This window comes from Prionailurus viverrinus, chromosome B3, assembly GCF_022837055.1.
Source record: "Prionailurus viverrinus isolate Anna chromosome B3, UM_Priviv_1.0, whole genome shotgun sequence".
Classification (NCBI taxonomy): Eukaryota; Metazoa; Chordata; class Mammalia; order Carnivora; family Felidae; genus Prionailurus; species Prionailurus viverrinus.
The window spans coordinates 108534329-108557017 of NC_062566.1; the positions used below are offsets into that span (position 1 = coordinate 108534329).

General features: G+C 32.8%; 1 protein-coding gene across 6 annotated transcripts in view; it reads left to right on the forward strand.

Moving 5' to 3' along the window:
• Nucleotides 1-22689, forward strand: part of GPHN (gephyrin) — a 623769-nt gene that overhangs the window by 324610 nt on the left and 276470 nt on the right. For all 6 annotated transcript variants that reach the window (XM_047863515.1, XM_047863519.1, XM_047863517.1 and 3 more), the window contains one exon: nucleotides 16368-16462. In XM_047863515.1, the coding sequence (XP_047719471.1) occupies nucleotides 16368-16462 (95 nt within the window). The remainder of the gene's footprint in view (nucleotides 1-16367; nucleotides 16463-22689) is intronic.

Sequence of the window (22689 nt, forward strand, 5' to 3'; positions counted from 1 at the left end):
CAGATTGAGCCCCCTTTTGTGTCCCTTTTAGTAACAGCCCAACCCTCAAGAGTAATTACAGTTTTGACTTTTAACATCATTATTTTTGTTTTTTAGTAAACTTTATGCAAATGAAATCTTATACTGTGTTATCATTTGTATCTGGATTCTTTTGCTCAACATTATGTTTATAAACTTGATACATGTAGTTGTTTCTTCATTATCACTACATACAGTAATTGTTTTTATGACTATGCCAATATATATTAAACAACCGTAAAGACACAATTGCTGAGATCTTAAGTCTGCCAATAGATCAGTCTGACTGCAGAAAGGGATGTGAAGGGGAAGTGGCAAGAGAGAGCCTGGGGAGGTAGGTAAGGCCAAATGATGGACGCTGTCTGTGTCTTATAAAAGGCATTTGAGTTTTTTTCTTGTAGAAAATAAAGATTGTTTTGAAAGATGTTAAACAGCAATGAATGTAGTGAGATTTACATTTTACAAAGACCGCTTTTGGTAGAATAGAGAATGAGTTAAATGGGCATAAACTTAGCTATAACATTAATCAGGAGGTTATTAAAATATTCAAACAAAAGATGCTGAGTAGCTAAATGAAGACAAGGGTAGATAGGGATAGATTACTTTCTGAGGATAAAATTAATAGCACTTTTTGACTAACTGGGTATGGAATTTGCAAAGGTTAGTTTCCTGAGCCAACTTCCAAAATCCTATATGTGTTACTGAAATAGAAAATATGTACAGTGAAGAAAAATGATAGAATTCAATGTCAGCAATTAAAATTGAATTCAAAATAACATCCAAGTTTATCTATAGTATTCAAACTTGTAGAAAGACATTTATTATTAGTTGAAAATGAATACATTGACGAAATCTTCATGGAGAATCCATATGATCCATAGAATATGGATCCATATGATCCATAGAATCATAGACTGGTAACAGTCTAGACCAAGTCTAAACTAAAGGTAGTAGCTTTTATTTTTCATTTTAATTTCAAATTTATGACTTTTCTGTTGTTCCAGAATTTCACTATTTTTATTTTATTTTTATCTCTCACTAAATTTATACATTTAGTCATGAAGCAGGTGGGTTTTGGCTCGGGAAGAAAAAAATGAGACAAGTGCGTGTGTGTTGGTGCATACACCAAAAGCAAGAGTTGAGAAAGGAAGAAAGAAAGTAAAATATTGTATCGATATGAATTGGAAAGAAACTATCTAAAGTGGAGTTAACAGAGTTCCCAGTCATTATTTCTAGGTCTGAGATTACTGTCTTTTACTTTTTTTTGTACATGCATCCCTAAAGAGAATAAAGGCAGTGAGTCAGAAAGCTTCCCATTGTTACCAGGCAATAGTATTACTTCAAAGAGGTATTTATTGCAGAGACAGTGGTTAAGATAGTTGTCTCTTTGTGACCCAGAGAAGAGATATGATTATTCATTTAGAGAACTCAAGAATCAATTCAAAGGGTATTAGAATCAAGAAGAGTTCAGCATGGTGGTTAAATAAAGGGTATTTTCCTTTATAAAAATCTATATGCCAGTATTACTTAAGCTAGAAACAACCATTAGAAAAAGTAATGGGAAAAGATCTCATTTGTAATAGCAGAAAAAAGTAAACTTCATGATACCCAAGAATAAACTAAAAAAAATTTGTCAGACCTGAATAAATAAAACTTTATTAAAGGACATAAAATATAGCTTGAATGACTTGGAAGTTATGCCATATTCTTAGATGCAAATATTTTTGTGAAATTGTCAATTTACCTTAAATTGAAATAAATGAGATGTAATTCCCAATGGATTTTGGGGGGAATATAGCTTGTGATTTTTTTCCTAAGTAAAACAATGAGAGAGCCTTACTCAGATGTAAAAACATGATATAAGGTGCAGTGATTAAAATATTTGGTATGTTACAAGAAAATAAAGTCAGAGATAAATGCCACCAAATGATATTTTATTAACATACCTATGTGTAAAATTGAATTTAACATCTTATATATGTGACATTTCAAGACATTTGAGGAAAGAAGGATTAGCCAGTAAAAGATGTTGAGAAAATTGGCTCCCATTTTGGTGAACATTGATCATACAACACAAAACTAAATTACAGTTAATTAAATAAAAACATTTAATTAAACATTAAGAACTATAAGTTTATGATTTAAAAATTAAGAGATTATTTTTATTATCTTTAGGCAAGAGAAACCTTTCTAGGCAAGACATAAAACAAAGAAAATAAAATAAAAACATTGATAGAAACCCCCGCTGTTAATAAGCATTGGAAACCTTTTAATGAAAATGCCAACTAAGAAAAAACTTGTTACAAATGTTAAATGTTAAAAATTAATATTTGCAAGAGATTTAACTGCTAAAGTTTAATATTTTACATATGTAGAAATTTCTTAATAATTCAACAGCAAGAACATGGACACCAATATAGAATAACAGGCAAAAGATATATTCAGGCAGTTTGCAATGGGAAAAAAGCAAATTGCTTTTAAATATGTGTTCATTATAACTGGTAAGAAATGTAAAATTTGAAAATATTGTATTGCTTTGTACACATCATTTAAATAACTATTTAAGATAAAGATTGCCTGGAAGTGTCAAGGCTTGGGTGAAAAGACCTTTGTTCAGAGTATAAATTGGTACCATTTTTCTATAGGGCAGTGTATCAAACATTTCAGTGTAATGGTGTAAAAGACATTCATTTGATAGGAAATAACAACAGTTTACAAATAGGGTACAGCCTAGAATAATTGTTGTTTTAGTACTTAAAAAGCCTTCCCACTCTAGAAAAACTTGACCCAGTACAAAGAAATAACCTGTGAGGGATACTATGTGAAAGGACATAAACAGTGTCAGTCATTAGATTCATTGTGTCCCCCAAAATACCATGAGTTGAAGGTCAAAGCAGCAGAGAGCAGGAAGCATGGACTTTGCATGTAGGAAGCATGTAGGAAGCCTGGACTTTGCAAAGGGAGGAGAAGCCCTGAGGACAGATGGCTGTACCTGTGCTGTTGGTGAGACATTTAGGCTTGGACAAAAACCCTGTGTAAAATTAAGACTGGAATTCCCTAAGACTATGAGATCCTTGTGGGAGGCTAAAATGGAACCAGTCAGTGATTAAACATACTCTCTGATGAAAGGTAGAAGCAGAAATAAATTTTCTCCAAAGGAAATTTTCCCCAGTTTGGGTCAGCCATACTCTAACAGATTAAGATCAAGTAATGAATATCAACAAAACCATTAATCAATAGGTGGACTGAAAAATGTGACAACTACTAGAACTGTCCAATACAAAATATAATATAGCTAAGAATTTGGTGACTATTATCATTCATTTTTCACGCTGGGAAACTTTAGTTTAGGACTATTGCTAGACCAGACAGGATGCAGACACAACAGAAGTATATCAAACTGTCCCTGACAAGCCAGGGTGTATGTTTAACCTACTGATGATGAAATCTTCAAAAGAACAAAGAGGCACAAAGATAAAGACATTGCAAGAGATCATTATTTTTGAATAAGCAATTTCGGAGAAAATAGGACTCCTAGAAATGAGAAAATATACATTAAAATTTTTAAATCTGTAAAAAGATGAAAGAGCAGATTAGACCAGCAGAAGAGAGAATTAGCATACTGAAACATGTATCTGAGGAAATTACCTCATATTGGAATAACTACATAGAGACAAAATGTTATGTAAATATGAGACATAAGGTATGGAGGAAGAAGTGAGAAGGTCCAAACCACATTACATCAAAGCCACAAAAGGAAAGAATGGAGGAAAGGCAATGATTCAAGAGGTAATGGCTGTAAATTTACTGAACTGCTAAAAAAACATGAAACCACACATCCTCAAGATATGGTGTAAATTGAGAAGGATAAATAAAAAATATGTAAAAGTGAAACTTCTAAACCAAAATAAAAGAGAAGATCTTAAGAGTAGCCATAAATAAAAGATCACTTATAGGAATGACAGTAGGCTTTTAAACAACATTGGAATAAGACAGTAAAAGAATACCTTCAAAGTATTGAAAAAGTTATTTTGTAAATTATTTTATACAAGTTTTCATTTTGTGTTGTAAATATGTGAAGTGTCTACTCTGAGGTTCATAATATAAGACAGAAACTTGTTCTAAAATGTTGCCTGAGAAGACACTTAAGACTGTATTCATTAGGACAATATATCAAATCCTAGGATGCCATGTACCTATTAAATTTATGGGTTACATGAAAGTTCTAAAGTGTTTTCTTGAATGAAGATATTATATTTCAAAACTGAATTACACATTGTATTTTCTTTTCTAATGTATTCAGTATTGTCAATTTTTCTACTGCACATGCCTTTACACTTTTATGTTTTGGGGAACAGCTTCTTAAAATCTTTTATCACATAATGAAATTAGCATATATTTAACATAAAAATAATATTAAAAGCTTTGCTCCTCCCACATAATAATTTTACTTCTCATTTGTAATAATTTCACTGTTCTACTTAACTGAAAAACTGAAACCAACCTATAGAATGATCTTAATATACCGGGATTGAAAACTCACTCATTTTTGAGTCTCAGGTTGCAGTTATCTACAGTTTAACCAAAAGCAGTGTCCTTTTATCTTTAAAGATTTACGCCCAAGAGACTCCTAAAAACTGAGAACAAACTGAGGGTTGATGGGGGGTGGGAGGGAGGGGAGAGTAGGTGATGGGTATTAAATAGGGCATCTTTTGGGATGAGCACTGGGTGTTGTATGGAAACCAGTTTGACAATAAATTTCATATATTAAAATAAATAAATAAATAAACAAACAAACAAACAAACAAACAAACAATTCTAGATACAAAATAAAATAAATAAATAAACAAACAAACAAACAAACAATTCTAGATACAAAATAAAATAAAGATTTATGCCCATTGTCATACCTAATATCGTATTAGACTCAAAACATTATAGTGTCTCATATTGTTCTGGGTAGCACTTAAGTAATTCTGAGCTTGCTTTTCAGTTATGATAATAAACCTTATTATTTGTCCCTTGCCTTAAATAATCTTTACTGCTTTTCACAGATAATAGGTATCTTTGATATCTATTAATTATTACTTAGCTTTCTGACCTATCTCTAATTATTACTTTGATATCTATTAATTACTTAGCTTTCTGACCTATCTCTCAATGACACAAGAATATCTCAGATTTAATCTCCTTTTTTATAAATAACTTTTAAGAGTAGACCTACATTTTCCCTGATTGATTTAGGCCAGGTTTATTTTGAGATGCTGAAAATGAATACTATATCATAATTTTATTCTTTTTTTCTGATTCCTTCCAAGTTTAAACAACTACTGTTTCTCTTTGATGTTTTCTTTTCATTGCTGCTGATCAGAGCCAGGTCAGGAAGATTAAGGAAAATATTCCTTACATAAACCCATCATTTTATAATATAAAAAGCTTAAAAAGATAGAGAATTTGACACAGCTGTGTTATCTGAAAATTATTCAGAGAAAATTACAAAATGTCTCATAGCTTCTGGGCAACTTGCATTATGGAAAAAAAAAAAAAAAAAAACTCCTGGGAAACCAGGACATGACAGAATCCAGTCTTGCCATTCTCCACATCCCCACCTATTTCTTTGTTTTCTGTCCTTTCCCTAGAGGCAAATTCTGTCAGGTATTGAAGTCTACCTTTCCTATTGCAGATTCGAGCAAAATGCCAGTTTTCACCTGCCCCACTTAATGTTCCTGCGTTGGGCATCCTCTGCTCTTGGACAGTTTTTTATGTGAGGAGAGGACCTGAATAAACCTCATGATTGTCTTAATATAAAACAATATTGCTTGGTTACCAAATCCTTCAGGTTTGTTTTAAAAACCTGAATTTAATTTTTTTTTTAAAAAGCCTGAATTTTTTTATATCCTTTGTTGGTTGATTCTTGTGAATTTGGTTTGGCTCTTGCATACCCTGAGCCACACTTAGGGTACAATTCCTGGAGCGTATCATTGGACTAGAGCATCAGGGTAGCATGGACAGAGGAAAGGTTATAAATGAACAGCCTCAGGAGTGTGTGTATGTTGGTATGTGTGTCATGTGTCTGTTAATAGGATAATCCTTTCTTCCCATTCTGACTAGATGACGGGCTTTGTTTAGTGCCAGTAGATACAACCAACTTCTTCCTCACGTCTACCAGCTGCCCTAATAAAGTCAGCTATTCAGTTTCCTATGACCCTAACTTGACAACTTCAATCCCAATCCTAGAACATGTATACATGTGTACACACACCCATATACATTATTCTCAGTTTACAAAGTATAATTATTTTTCCCAGTGGTCAACTCTATTTGACTTCTCTTAAATTTCAATCTTTAAAGAGACCACACCACACAGGCTTCATTTGGATAGCGAACTACCTTATTCTAAGTACGATAGTATGAATGTTCCGAAAGTCTCAGTCCTCAGAGCTTAAATTACAGATCCTGATTCATAGATATCAGCCCCATATTCCATACCAAAAAAAAAAAAAAAATGTGTGTGTGTGTGTGTGTGTGTGTGCATGTGTGTATAAAAATTATGATTCCTTGGAGGAATCTCATTGAAAAAAATATTTCTTTTATATACACATATTTGAAATTAGAGTATATATAAGAACTGTAATTTTCAAGATTTTTTTTCTATTTATGATCTTTTTTGCATTCCTATGTTTATACTTTTTCAGTGACAAAGGATAGCTGCACTGCTTTTTACAACAGTTTTTAAAAATTAAGCCTCTGATCATTTTTAAGTTCTTATTAGGAGATTTTTCTTCCAATATAATAAACATAAAGACCTTCTTTCATTTAACTTATGTCAATTTTATTTAGTAAATAATGTGTTCTTCCTTTTATAGTTCTCCTAGGTTGTAACTCACTAAATTATTTTTATCCATTCTTGTATTTGTAGAGGCTCTTAAAAAGTAAACTTTTCTACTGTGAAGTATAATAATGGTTGATTTAAAATGAGTATGTTAAGGAGCACCTGGGTGGCTCAGTTGATTTAACACCTGACTATTGATTGCAGCTTAGGTTAATGATCCCAGGGTAGTGGAATCAAGCCATGCGTCAGGCTCCATGCATGGAGCCTGCTTGGAATTCTCTCTCTTACTCCCTCTGCCCCTCTCCCCTGTCGCACTCTCTCTAAAATAAAGAAATAGATAGATAATAAAATGAGTATGTTTAGACCCCTGTGTTTAAGATGAGCAGCAGAGCATTAACTTGAAGTGAATGGAACATTGCCTCTTTGTGTTACCCTATTTTACACCATCCTGAGTCTTATTCCTGTCCTGACAGCTACTGTTTTTACAGCTTTAAGTTTTAGTGTGTGATCGTTGGTGAAATTTAAGTTAATAAAATTTACTGACATAGTTTTTCATCTTTGCTTAGGTACATAATTACATTACTGTTTTCTATTGGACTTGGGTGAAAGCATAAATCAGGAGATGCTGTTAGTTCTTTTTCCTTCAAAGGATATTTTCAGTCTTTGCACATTCTTTTCCCAAAGATTATGGTAGTGTCCAAGGCTATCTTTCTGGTAATTGGTGCTCTCAAAACCACTGCTCTGAGAATTCTTCATTAAGTTTTTTTTTTAATTTTTTAAATGTGTATTTATTTTTGACAGAGAGAGACAGAGCATGAGCGGGAGAGGGGCAGAGAGAGAGGGAGACACAGTATCCGAAGCAGGCTCCAGGCTCTGAGCTGTCAGCACAGAGCCCGACGCCAGGCTCGAACTCACAGATCACGAGATCATGACCTGAGCTGAAGTCGGACACTCAACCGACTGAACCATCCAGGCACCCCAATTCTTCATTAAGTTTTAAAGATTGTTGCTGGCATGTTGCATTTGTCAGACATTTTTTGATCATTCAAACACATTACAAACAGACATATTCATCTCCTAGCTTCTGTTCTACACTGTTTCTGATAGAACTGTTCAGTTTTCACAATTGCTTTGACTATAGCAACAACTTATACAACATAGATGACTTCAGATTTTGTCTTAGTACAAATAATTGTATCCAACATTTGTTAAGCACTTGGTATGTATTAGGAATGATACTAAGTATTTTATATGTTTTATTGTATCTAAGCAAAGGAAAAAAATCCTAAGTCTGAATAGGGTGCAATGTCTTATAAACTGAAAGCATATAATAATGATTAATGGATTAAGTTCAGAATTGGAGTCTACAGGTATGAGTTCCTTTCTGAGGTTTTCTACTGATTTACCCTGTGGCTTTGGATTAGTTATAGAATTTTACCAAAAGAGAAGTAATAAATCTCTTCTGTATTATGTAATATAGGAATATGTTAACTATTTAAATAGAGAATATCTGTAGGTGTTTTGTAAAAGCACATAAATAAAAACTTCTGATGTGAATATTTCTACTATTGAATTATGTGGTTAAATGATATTCATGTTTAACTCTCCAATGTAGTAGAGAAATAAGCTTTTTTCAGAGCATTATAAATTAAATGTAGAGTATGTTATCATAACTAGCATTATATTGTGACATCCTTTTAGTTAGCTAAAAATACTTTATAGTGTTAATACTTTAGTTTTATAAGAAGAGTAACAAACATCATGACCCCTTTTTAAAAATGGAAAACTGAGAGATAAATTTCCAGAGGCATAAAAATAAAAACATAAGCTGATATTCACTTATTATGTGAATAATGAAGGACTCTTAGGTTATAGGTGATGAATAAAAAGTGAGACGATCATAAAATGAGAGGTTAGTAGCTTTAAAATCAATCTTTAGATGAGCAAACCTGTAGAGCAGTTTGTTTAATTCAAGCTCTAGCATGGCATAGGCTCCAAATACTTACGTGTACACATTTTTCTCTCATATTTACTAATGGAACTTAGTTAAGTTTATCTCAAAATAACAGAAATATTGGATTACTCTGTTTTTAGGAAGGACTTACTCATTTTCTTCTTTCCCAGTTGGCTTCTAATTTTAAAATTGAGGGTGGTATGAGATGACAAAATACAACACTTTATAATGATAATTAAAACAGAAAGGAACTGTTTTTACCTGTTTTCTCTTTCTTCTCAGCAGTTCTTCCACTTATCCCAGTTCCTTGACTTCACCTATGTCTTGTTCCTCTCACTTTATCCCATGTGACTATTTTTGTGAGAACCTAATTTTGTAGAAAGAGAAATTTAAACATGATAATTATGTGTTCGTAATGTAGATACTTTATAAAGAGTCCACAGTGAGAATTATCATACCTTAGGGCAAAAGAGCAAAGTTTGAGACTGTCTAAAATCAATTGGCAGTGAGCCATTTGCAAACAGTACATATAGGTCTAAAGTAGGAGCTTGTTTCTTTTATTCTCAATTAAGATGTGTAAGGACAGCCTAAAGTTACACTGTGATATAAATATTAAAACTTGCACTGCTTTAGGGATACCAAGTAATTATGTGTGATCATTAGTAAAGTGGAAATTCAATGTATAGATTTTTTTTAGGCAGCTGTTATGTTTCTGTTTAAATTGTACACTTCTAACCACATTAAAAAAACAAACAAACAAACAAAAAACAACTCCAGAGTAGGTGGAATACAGAGACTGGGCTATATTCTCACCTGTTGAGTAACCAGACAGCCCCCTTATAGTACAATTATAAATTGTATCATCTTTCAACTTCATTTTTCTTTAGATTTGAGAAACAGGATATCTTCCCTTATGTACACAATCAGCTTTTGAAAAGGAGCATGAATGAGTAGCATTTTTTTTTATATATAGATTGAAAGACATATATACTATGTATCTACCATAAAGAACTTTATTTTCTTGGGCCCCTGGGTGGCTCAGTCGGTTGAGTGTCCGACTTCGGCTCAGGTCATGATCTCATGGTTCGTGGCTTCAAGCCCAGCATCAGGCTCTGTGCTGACAGCTCAGAGCCTGGAGCCTGCTTCGGATTGTGTCTCCCTCTCTCTCTGACCCTCCCCTGCTCATTCTCTCTTTCTCTCTCTCTCTCTCAAAAATAAACATTAAAAAATTTTTTTTTAATTTAAAAACATTTATTGTCTTTTACATAATGCCAAAAGTGAATAAATGTATATTACAGTTATAAAAATACTAATAATTCATAGAAGTATCACTAGTCTTTCACCTTTTCCTGCAATGAGATGTGAAGTAGTGCTATTTATATAAGTGGAATATGAAGATAAGTATTCTCATGAAAATCTCTTATAAAAATAATTTTATCATCTGAGTTCCCTGATTTTTGTTTGATAATTTGATTATCAAGTTAATGTTTAGATAAAGGAGGAAATTAATGTGAAAAAATAACTCACTGTGGAAAGAGAAAAGTAAAGTTAAGAAGTATTTGCTATATACTCTCAAATTGGTTAACAACTTGGTTGGGATCTAAATGTTAGCAGACAAGGTGAGATTTTTCATAAAATAATACTTGGAAATTTTTTAATTACCCATGATGAAGACAGTCTCAGTAGCCCAGAAACTGATTTTTACTCTAATGTTAAAATAAATCCTTTTGTTGAGCTAGATAAACTGGTTAGCTTGCTTTAGGGAGCCATGTTATAAGAAATACTTATCTTTAAACCTTGGTGATATGTTAACTTGGTGACACTTAATGAGAACTGAGTTGAACTGTGGGGCTGTTGGCATCTTATACTCACTTCATTGGGATGGAAGATGACATTGCTGTGGTACTTAAATTTTTACTCTTGTGTGCTTTTTGTCTCCTTTGATCTTTCATCATGCTCAGATCTTACTTAAACATTGTACAACTTTAACTGAAAAACAAAATAAGAGTATCTCCACTCTTCTAGGAGTGGAAGAAAATGTAAATAAGAAGTCTAAAAACTCTTGAGTTAAAGAAGTATATAAATAAGATCGTTTCTTCCAAATAAAACTCAGATAAGTACCTTCATTCCCTGGTTGCAGTTTCTCCTTTGTAACAGTAGCCTTTAACCACTTAGTCACATGTTATGATACACTGATTTGTTATGATTGGTTGAAAGGTATAGGCAACTAATAAAAAATTAAACTATGCAAGTGAATATTTTAATCAATTAGAATAAATTCAAGGCTGCCTTTAGAATAATGTCCCTCTTGCTTCCATTATGCTCTGTCTCTTAAATGAAAGGAGAAAGGAGTAGATTTGTAGCTGGTGCTCCTTCTTGAATATCTAGGAGTTAGTCGTGTACAAGTTTTATCCATCATGTGTAGTCTTAAGGAAAAAAAATTATTAAAAGATAGCTTCTGTGTGCCATACGATACTTACAGAGGCAGACTCTGAATTGTTAGTTTATTATAACCCTTTTTTAAAGTGTAAAATAAAATTAATGTGTTTACCCTTTAATTGATAAAGTAGGGTAAATTTAATTGGCTGTCATTAAACTGCCTATTTATTACCTAATTTATCTTCTCAGTAGGTCTATATTTTGCTCTGATGAAGGCTCCTCATATTTATTTCAGTCTACAAAGTTGAATACAAGGTGAGCATGAAAATTAGATCAGGTGGTACACATTATCATTAATCTACCGCATTCCTTCCATCTGTAATGTGTTTTTCAAAGTTGGTCCTTTGACCAGCATCACAAGCATAACCAGAAACTAGTTAGAAATGCAGATTTTGAGGTGCCAACACTTGGTTTCGTTCGGCTCAGGTCATGATCTCATGGTTCGTGGGTCCAAGCTCCACATAGGGCTTCGCGCTGTCTCTCTCTCAAAATAAATAAATAAACGTTAAAAAAAAAAAAAGAGTTTTAAAGATACTCTTTGTTATTTAAGACTATTTAATCAGCAGAGGGCACTGCAGTAATTCTTAGGAAATTTTGTTAAATCTATATAGTCAAATTACAGTCATATAGATATTAATACATAGGTTATGCTCTGTTGATAAAAATATGTCTAGAAAAATAAAGAAAAGCACTATACTAAGTGGTTTTTCACAGTCACCATGAGTAAAAGGAATTTCTGCACATTTACATTTAGCTAATATGTGTCCTGTACATATTTAAACCACATGGCCCGTTAGCAATAACATTTTTTGATATTGTTTTTCCTGTGAAATTAAAATGGATCTGAATTTCATTGGCAAGTTCTCGGAGCTACAAAATTATTGTTTATAACACCCTTTTTTTGCAACTTGAACAGTCTATGAAGCACTTTCTGACTTTAATGTGTCTTAAAAGTGTCTTTGATAAAAAGATCACAATAAGTGGTTTTCCCTAGGTGGTTTCATAGTTTAGAAAGTATTTAGCAACTTTCATAGTTTAGAAAGTATTAAGAAGTTAAATATGAAATGTTTTATTTAAAGAGAGTGGCTAAATCCAATTAAACCTCATTATTTTGGACTCCACTAGTTCAGAAAAGGTTATATGTGAAGTAGGAATATAAACTTCTGCTACTGCTCAAGGAAACAAAGATAATGTATAAGAAAGTTAGAAACAATTTAATTAAAAAATTTCAAACTTTTAATGGCATTCTTTTTTGCCACTCATTATGAATAGCCTATTGATAATGAATGCTTGTTACCTACTCATTAACAGGCACAGATAAAGCTACACTTATTAAAACCATTCTTCTGTTTCTATGATCTACTAATTTAGACACAATTTTCTCATTTCCTCTAAATTAAGTTTTATTCCATTGCTCTTTGCCACCTTCTTGTACCTTTTCATTTATGGTTTATAGATGTTTTTACCCGGCTCTTGCCCTGTTGTCCACCTTCCAACTCCCACTTCATTTGGCTGCTTGTTCCTTTTAGATCCAGTATTTCAGTATTCTGCTCCCTGCCTCCCACTTGCCAGTGTTCTTACATTTAGGTTCTTGCTCTCCATTCTCTTTCCCCTCATCTTTGCTTCTCAACCACTGTTTCTAGGTTTCATTTCTGGATTTTTGTATGTTTCCTATTTTCTAACTGGTATAATCAATCAAAACTGCAAGGAAGTAAGGTGGATTAGAAAGAAGAGGCACAAAGAGAATTACCATGTATTGAATGCCTATTCTATGCTAGATTATTGACTTGTATCATTTAGTTCTCCTAAGATGTAGGTATGTTTCATTATTATCTCCATTTTATTCATAAGTACACTGAAGCTCCAAGAGGCTAAATATTTTGTTCTAATTCACAGAGCAACTATGTGATAAAGCTGGGTTTCAAACCTATATTGGTTCATTTATTCATTCTTTTATTCAACAAATATTTATTGAGTACACGTACTATATGTTGAGCACTGTCCTAGGTGCTGCAATACATCCAGCTCTTACTCTCATGAACTGTAACTGTTGTGTCACTGTCTGACTTCACAGATGGTGATCTTTCTGCTATACTAAACAGCTTTAGAGGAAGAGAAAATACAAAGGAAATAGAAGGGCTCTAATGTTTTATGGAAAAGATAATATTTGATATAGATGTAAAAAAAGGACTGTTCTGTGTGTTATTTAGAAATATCTTGTGTGTATGTATGCATATATATGTGTGTATATATATATATATGCATCCTTCAAAGAATTCAGAAATTAATATTGTTATCATTCTTTTCATTGGTTTCATTTTTGTTCAACAAGAGAATAATAAAAAATGTATATATATCCAATCAAAAATGCTGTTTTGTGTTTAGTCCTAGAAAGAGTGTGACACTTCTGCACTCACCACTGTAGACACCAGTGCCTTTTAGTGGCATCACCAAAGTATCTGTTTTTCTTTTATGTTCTAAAACAAGCAAAATTTGTGTCTGGAGGCCCAGATTACCTAGACGGCTTCACCATTAATTGTCCTCCCTAAATTACATTTAGAAAAAGATGAAGACCTCTGTGTAAAGAATACGTTTATTCATCCATCCATTCATCATCCATATATTTATTAATACTCTGAAAAGATATTTAGGATGGTTTGCCCAAATACATGAAACAAAAATAGACCTTTTAATAGAATAAATGTGGGAAAATAAGGAAAGGAAAAGTAAGATGAAATTAGGTTGTGTCCTCTACTAAAAAGGGTACACAGATTTGACTCTTCTCAAGGGTAACTGATTCATAAGCATCATAATTAAAAACAAACAAACAAAAACTGGTAGCCCAGGGGAGTACCCATTCCTAAGTATGACACTTGAGAGAAAGTTTCTCATATAGCTCCTCCTAAAGAGGATCACAGTGCAAAGTTGTATACGATGGCCTTAAATACTTCCTAATATAAATCCGAGTTTCACTGAGCCATTTCATTGGATCCAGTTGCATATAGTAAAACAATTCTTAGAACAGTGAGAAGAGGCATTGTAGGTAGACCACTGTGGTCCAGCCAAATCCAGTGGTTTATTTTAGAGAATCTATAAAAATTAGTCAATTACATCTCTTGTAGATAGTTCTCATTTACAATTTGTCAATCAGGTTTTTCATGTGGTAGGTGACGGTGAATTTACACACTCTTAGAAGTTTGTTTTATTCACTACTGTAACATCAATTCTAGAATACTACCTAGGGCATATTAGATGCTTAATAAATATTTGTTGCGTGGATGGATAAGTGTTTTTGAGGTATCTGTTTAAGTGAAAGACTTCTCAGCTATTTTAATATTTTCTTCCTTTGTCCTTAAATAACGTATGCTACTATACTTTGGAGTACATCATCTTTATATGGATCCCAAATTCATTAAATGTTGAACACTGTTTATGTGACTTTTTCAAGCAGATGATGAAGTAAATGTTAGCCCTGTCCGAGGATTCTTTTAAGATTGTTCTCAGTAATATGACATACTTGATTTTTAAGACTCTAAGATTTACAGTCTCTAAGTAAAGGTTACAAACATCAATAAAGCAGTTTATCACATGGAAATAGTGTTTCTTCTCAGGAGACCTCAGAATCATACTAGAAAGCTGAGTTTGGAAAACCAAGGAGAGATTCTGGATAATGCTAGCTTGGCGTTATTTTAACTATATATTTAAATAAAAGTAATTAACTCCCAAACTTAGGAATTTAAGAATTTCCTTTTCTCCTGCCTGCTGGCCCTCTATTTTTAAGGCAGGTTTTATTGAAAGACATTATGGTAGTGTTAATTTTCCTTTAAAATTTCTGCCATTGTTAGATATCACGTTATGCTGGGATTCAGTGGACATATGCTGGGATACCTGATACAGTTCAATTATTTTGCCAAGTCCTTGACCTAAATTTTGCCGGAGCTACAATCTGATTTAGTACTGTCCCTCTACTTCTAATAAAATATTAAAAAATTAATCTTTCTCTATATTCCTCCATAATTTATCTTTTATTTCATTTGCCTTCTTCTTCTGTACTGGAATAGTTTATTTTGCAAACTTTATTCCTGTATTGCTCCCAATTACTTTAAATTCATATGTAGAAACAGGATTAAGAATACATTTAGTCGGGGCGCCTGGGTGGCGCAGTCGGTTAAGCGCCCGACTTCAGCCAGGTCACGATCTCGTGGTCCGTGAGTTCAAGCCCCGCGTCGGGCTCTGGGCTGATGGCTCAGAGCCTGGAGCCTGTTTCCGATTCTGTGTCTCCCTCTCTCTCTACCCCTCCCCTGTTCATGCTCTGTCTCTCTCTGTCCCAAAAATAAATAAAACGTTGGAAAAAAAAAAAAATTTAAAAAAAAAAGAATACATTTAGTCATTTATTTCACTCCCAACTTTGAGCATTAAACATATCTTTACCATCACAATATGATAAATATGTATCTACTTTGACCTTTAGAAAGTGAAATTTTCCTGTCTAATTCACTTCAGGTTTAACTACACAGTCTTAAAAATGCCCTATCTTAAAACATCTATTGTATAGTTAAAACCTATCACTCCATTAATTGTTTTTAAAAATACTAAGATAATTTATATTGAAAATATGAAAGATGGTAAATTTAGTTTTTCTTCTACCCAAAACATGAGAAAGTTAACTTGGTACTTCCTGAGTTCCTTTTAATTGTATCATAAAATCATAGAGCTAGGACAGAAACAAAATGATCTCAGGTTTTAGGGATTAATTATTTCATGTGTAATAGACAAAGAAAAATACCCAGATTTCTTGCACTGTGAAAATCATTGAGCTATGATAACAATCTGAGATTTCATTTTGAAATTTAGGTTTTTAGATGAGACTTGCATCAAATACCTCTGAATTATAAGAAATAAGAAAGGTCTGCTAATATATAAAAGTTCCCTGGATGCCCTGGTTGTCAGCTTTTATTCAGAGGTCCCAAAGAACTGAGTCTCAATAAATACAATGTTTGGGAAACTACAAAGTATGGTTTATAGAAAGCATGATTTATCATTATTTTTAAGTTAACTTTACTACTCTGCATTCCTTCTTTTTGGCTTATTTCACTCAGTTTGCTATTTAATCTTTAATTACAGGCCACAAAAGAAGTAATAGAACGGGAAGCGCCAGGGATGGCCCTGGCAATGCTGATGGGATCACTTAATGTTACACCTCTGGGCATGCTCTCTAGGTAAGAAAGTCACCAACATGTTGCAAAGAAAATTAATTCCATACCACTAATCACTACAATAGTCTGATTAATATGAGAAACTTTAGCCAATAACACTTAAATTTGCTCCCTTATTCCCTCCAGAGTTAAGAGTCTTAGTATCCTGTCTAGATAAATCTTAACCAGTTTCCTTCAAGTTTTTTTTTTCACATATTATCTTTAAACTTTTAGAAAATATTAGATTATGCTAAAAGTTGTCAATCCTGACCCAGAGAAGAGTGCAGTTTATTAAGATGTAAAATTATTTTTGTATGTGATTATTTGTAATCATCAATTAATATTCATTAATTGTTATTAAATGCTAATTTAATAACCGTAAACAGAATTTTTTTTTCAGTAAGTTATTCTCATATGTTAGAAATTTTTAAATAGGCATATTTATATGTGGTCATAAAAAGCTAAATTAATATTATTAGTGTTTTAAGTTAGTATATTTAAAATTGTGCCTTTGTTGACATAGATGTTGACATCCTTTCTCTCTGATGTTTTAGTTATTTGTTATTGTTTTAGTAACTTAGATTAAAATCTTCTTTAATGAGGACAGCATACATCATTTAAGTTAAAGACAGAAGTATCAACTTAGTGAGAACCTGTTGACTCAATGACCATTGATTAATAGACAGTTGATCTCTGAGCAATCTAAAAATACACGACAACATTATAATTTAGGGATTCATAATCATCATGTATAGCCATTTATTCATCCTGTGTACAATATAAATACAAAACTAAATATATCTATGTAACGGTAACACATGGAATATGAATCATAATGTCCTTTCTGTTACTTAGACAGGGTTTATATCCCATTAATGGCAGTTACTTGAAGCACAGCTACAGGGAAATGTGAATGGGTCATTAGTTACTATATTCTCTTTGGTGTGACATGTACTATAACATTTAATTTCAGTAAGAGCAAAAAAGAATTATAGTAGCATGTAGAAATTGTAAATTTAAAAGTCCATGCTGATCTTTAAGGAATTTGCATTGATTCTTTTAAGCTGTTCTTTTTTTAACCATATCTACATTTCTGAGGTCAAGGGTCACATTTGATCCCTTTTCTCTGTGGAATGAAGCAGTGGCCTTTGGACATAAAAGAACAGTTTGTTGGCATACAAGGAATATGGTCAAGAAAAAATTAAACTTCATCTCTTGTTGATTCTTTTATAATAAAAATCTAATTGAGCAGAAATAATAATGCTCTATTTGCCAAGCCCTGTATTAACCATTAGGGATACTAAGGATAGAAAGAAAAATAAGGCATAATCCTCACCTTAAGGATCCCAGAGTTTACTTGGAGAACTTGTTCTTTGCAACTGTTAAGGTAACTCTTTAAGTTCAATATAGCTTTTTTTATCCAGTATAGAAATATCACTTTCCGTCTTATTGAAAGATTTTTCTGGATTAATTCCTCTTCTACCTTCTGAATCCACATAATTCCTGAGCACTGGACTATTGAGTGAGTAGAAATTTAATCAGCAGGAGGTGATTCTAAGTACTTTGGAATAAGTCTATCGTCTTTATGCTGAAGGCTTTGAAAATTAAAATAATTACACAGGATGGTAACAGATTCTACTTGCTTTTCTTTCTGTTCATTGCTTATTTAATGGAGAGTTTATTTACAAGTTTAAAACAGAGATAGTAGTCTGTGTGTATCATGCATAAAAAATTGTGGAATATTTTCCAAACTTCATTTTTTGTGAGCAAGGCCTTTTTTCAAGGCCTTTTAAAAATATTACTGTCTTAAAACAGCCATGATTATATTGATGTTTCCTTTCTTATATCATTGTTACCTTGTATGTACTTTGGGCTTTGTACATGCTTCTGTTATAGCACATGCTATATTGTAATTATATACTTATTTGACTGTATTACCTAATTTGTATAAAATCCTTAAGAACAGGAGCTTTATCACATTCATTTTTACATCCTCAGACCCCAAAACAACTTCTGACACATAGTAAGTACTCAAAGAATGTTTATTATTATGATTATTGTTGATAAATCAGTGTTTCATGCTCATTCTATATAATTTTTTTCAAGGTAAAGTAATACAAGTTGTTGCCTTGCCTTCCTATTTTTTTATCTCTAGAAAACAGCATTAAATAAAAATAATTTTCTAAATTTCTAAATCTGCTTAAAATGGTTTTTATCTATTTGATTAACTAAATAAACTCAAGTTATACAACTTGTAACTTATAACAACTTAGTTACAAGATAGTATCAAGTAATAGTTAAGAGCATCATCTCTGAAGCCAGACTGCTTGGGTTCAGTTCTGACTCTACTACTTACTAGCTACTTAACATCTTTTTTGTTTTCATTTTCTCATGTGTATGAACATGTTAATAGTAACAACCTTTTTGGATTGAATCCATATAAAGTGCTTAGAACAACAACTGATTCATAATAAGTCTTATTTAAGTGTTGATCACTGCTGTGGTGTTTTATTGGTTGAGCGCATGACAACGCCTTCAGTAGCTTTTCTTCATAGTAGTTATTTCATCTAGAAATATCTTCATTCTACCTTCATTCTTGAAGGATATTTTCACTAGATGTAGAATTCTGGATCAACAGTTATTTTCTTTCAGCACTATAAAAAAAACATTATTCCACTGTCTTCTGGCTCTATGTTTCCTACCAAAACTTAAGTGATTCAGAGAAAGCAAGGCTAACAGGGAAAGCTATAGCTGTAAAAGCTTACATTTAAAAAAAAGGAAGATCTCAAAAACAACTACATAACATTACAACTTAACTAGAAAAAGAACAAATTAAACCCAAAGCTAGCAGAAGGAAGAAAATAATAAAGATTAAGACAGAGATAAATAAAATAGAAAATGTAATGACAATATAGAAATCAACTAAACCAAATACTGACTCTTTGAAAAGATGGACAAAATTGAAAATTTTTAGCTTATATTGGCTAAGAAAAAAAAGAGACAAGACTCAAATTACTAAACTCAGAAACAAAAATGGGGACATTACTACCAATTCTATAGAAATAAGTACTATAAGAGAGTATTATTAACCATTGTATGCCAGTAAATTGGATAACCTAGATGAAATGGACAAATTCCTATAAACACAAACCCTATGCAGATTGAATCAGAAAAAAATAGGGGCGCCTGGGTGGCGCAGTCGGTTGAGCGTCCGACTTCAGCCAGGTCACGATCTCGCGGTCCGTGAGTTCGAGCCCCGCGTCAGGCTCTGGGCTGATGGCTCAGAGCCTGGAGCCTGTTTCCGATTCTGTGTCTCCCTCTCTCTCTGCCCCTCCCCCGTTCATGCTCTGTCTCTCTCTGTCCCAAAAAAATAAATAAACGTTGAAAAAAAAAAAATTAAAAAAAAAAAAAAGAAAAAAATAGAAAATCCAAATAGATCTGTAACAAGTTAGATTGAATCAGTAATCAAGAACCTGTCTACATATAAAATGGCTGTATCAGATGTCTTCACTGGAGAATTCTACCAAACATTTAAATGTGTTTTTCTCCTTTATCTTACAACTGTGGTATATTACCTTGATTGCTTTTCATATGCTGAACCATCCTTGCATTCTAGGGATAAATTCCACTTGGTCATGGTGTATAACCCTTTTAATATACTGCTGAATTTGTTTTGCTAGTATTTGTTGAAGATCTTTACATCAATGTTCATAAGGGACACTGGCCTGTAGTTTTCTTATCTTGTTCTTTGTCGGGCTTTGATATTAAGGCAATGCTGGCCTCATAGAATTAGTTAGGAAGTCCCTTTTCTTCTGTTTTTTGGAAGAGTTTGAGGAGGAATGGTGTCTGTTTTTCTTTAAATGTTTGGTGGAATTATTTAAGTTAATTGTAGATTGGCATGCAACTGTAAGAAATACTGCTTAGAAATGCCATGCACCTTTATCAGGTTTTCCCCAATGGGAACAATTTGTAAAACTAGCACAAAATTAAAATCAGCATATTAACATTGATGCAGTGAAGATAAAGAACAATTCCATCACCACAAGGATTCTCCAGTTGTCTTTCTTTTGCCATACCTACCTATCTCCTACCCAGCCTTTCTGTCCAAATCTTTGGCAACCACTAATCTGTCCTCCATTTCTCTATTTTGCCATCTTGAGAATTTAAGTAGAATCATGTAGTATGTAACCTTTTTGATTGTTTTTTTCCATTCAGCATAATTCCCTAGAGACTCAAACAATTGTTACATGAATCAACAGTCCACTGGTTTTTATTGCTGAGTATTATTTCCTGGAATTGATGTATCATAGTTTGTTCTACCATTTTTCTATTGAAGGACATCTGGGTCATTTCCAGGTTTGGCTTTTATGAACAAAGTTACTCTGAATTTTGTTTACAGGTTTTATTAACAGAAATTTCTGTTTTTCTGGGATAAATACCCAGAATACAGTTGCTGGGTCATATAGCAGTTATGTGTTTACTTTTATGATAAACTGCCAAATTATTATCCACAATAACTGTACCATTTTATATCCCCACCAACAATGTATGAGTGATTTGTTACATTTACATTATGGTTCCCTTTTGGTAGTGTACATCCTATGTGTTTGGCAAATGTATACTGACATATATTCATCTTTATGGTATCATACAGAGAATTTCACTGTCCTAAAAATCCTTTGTGCTCTGCCTATTCATCCCTCTTTCCTTTTCAGTACCTGGCAACCACTGACCTTTTTCCTGTCTCCATTGTTTTGACTTTTCCAGTATGTCATCTAGCTGGAATCATATAGTATGTAGCCTCTCTAGATTAGCTTCTTTTGCTAAATAATATGCATTTAAGCTTCCTTTGTGTCTTTTCATGACTTAATAGCTCATTTCTTTTTAACACGGAGTGATATTCCATTGTCTGGATGTACCATTTATTTATCCATTCACTTACTGAAGGTCATCTGGTTGCTTCCAAGTTTTGGCAGTTATGAACAAAGCTGCTGTAAACATCCATGTGCAGATTTTTGTGTGAAATTTTGGTGAATAAATTTATAGTGAATAAATTTTCAACTACTTTGGGTAAATATCAAAGAGCAGAATTGCTGGATTGTCTGAGAAACTGTGATGTCTTCCAAAGTGGCTACATCATTTTTCATTCCCACCAGCAATGAATGCAATTTCCTGTTGTTCTGTGTCCTCAACAGTATTTGGTGTTGTCAGAGTTCAGAATTTCAGCCATTCTTTTTTTTCTTTTTTAAGATTTTTTTTAGGTAATCTCTACACCCAATGTGGGACTCAAACCCACAACCCCGAGATCAAGAGTGGCGTGCTCCACTAACTGAGCCAGCCAGGTTCCCCAAGTTTTGGCCATTCTAATAGATGTGTAGTGTTATCTAATTATTGCTTTAATTTGCATTTCTCTGATGACATATGATGTTGAACATTTTTTCATATGAATATTTACCATCTGTATATCTTCTGTAATGAGTTGTCCGTTAAGGTCTTTGGCCCATTTTTTGGGTTGTTTGTTTTATTATTGTTGAGTTTAAAGGTTTCTTTGTACATTTTGATTAATATTTCTTTATCAGATGTGTCCTTTGCAAATATTTTTTCCATTCTCTGACTTGTCTTTTCTAGACATTGTTTTTCATAGTGCAGAATTTGTAATTTTAATGAAGTCCAGTTTACCAATTATTTCCTTTATGGATTGTACCCCTAGCGTTGTATCTAAAAAGTAATCATACCCAACTCATCTATGTTTTCTCCTGTGTTATCCTGTAGTTCTCTAGTTTTGTATTTTCCATTTTGTTCTATGATCCATTTTGAGTTAATTTTTGAGAAAGATGTAAAGTCTATGTGTGGATTCATTTTTTTCACATGTACATGTCCAGTTGTTCCATGTACATGTCCAGTCTATTTATTGAAAAGACTATCTTTGCTCCATTGTATTGCTTTTGCTCCTTTATCAAAGATCAATTTACTATATTTATGTGTTTCTACATTTCTGGGTTCTCTATTCTGTTCCATTCATCTATTTGCTGTTCCTTCACCAGTACCACACTAGCTATAACTTTATGGAAGGGAATCAGAGTCCATATGTATAAGTCTGCTAACTTTATTCTGCTTCAATATTGTGTTGACTATTTGGGATCCTTTGTCTCTCCATAGAGAATGTAGAATCAGTCTGTAAATATCCATAAAACAACTTGCTGGGATTTTTATTTAGATTGCCATTGAATCTATAGATCAAACTGGGAAGA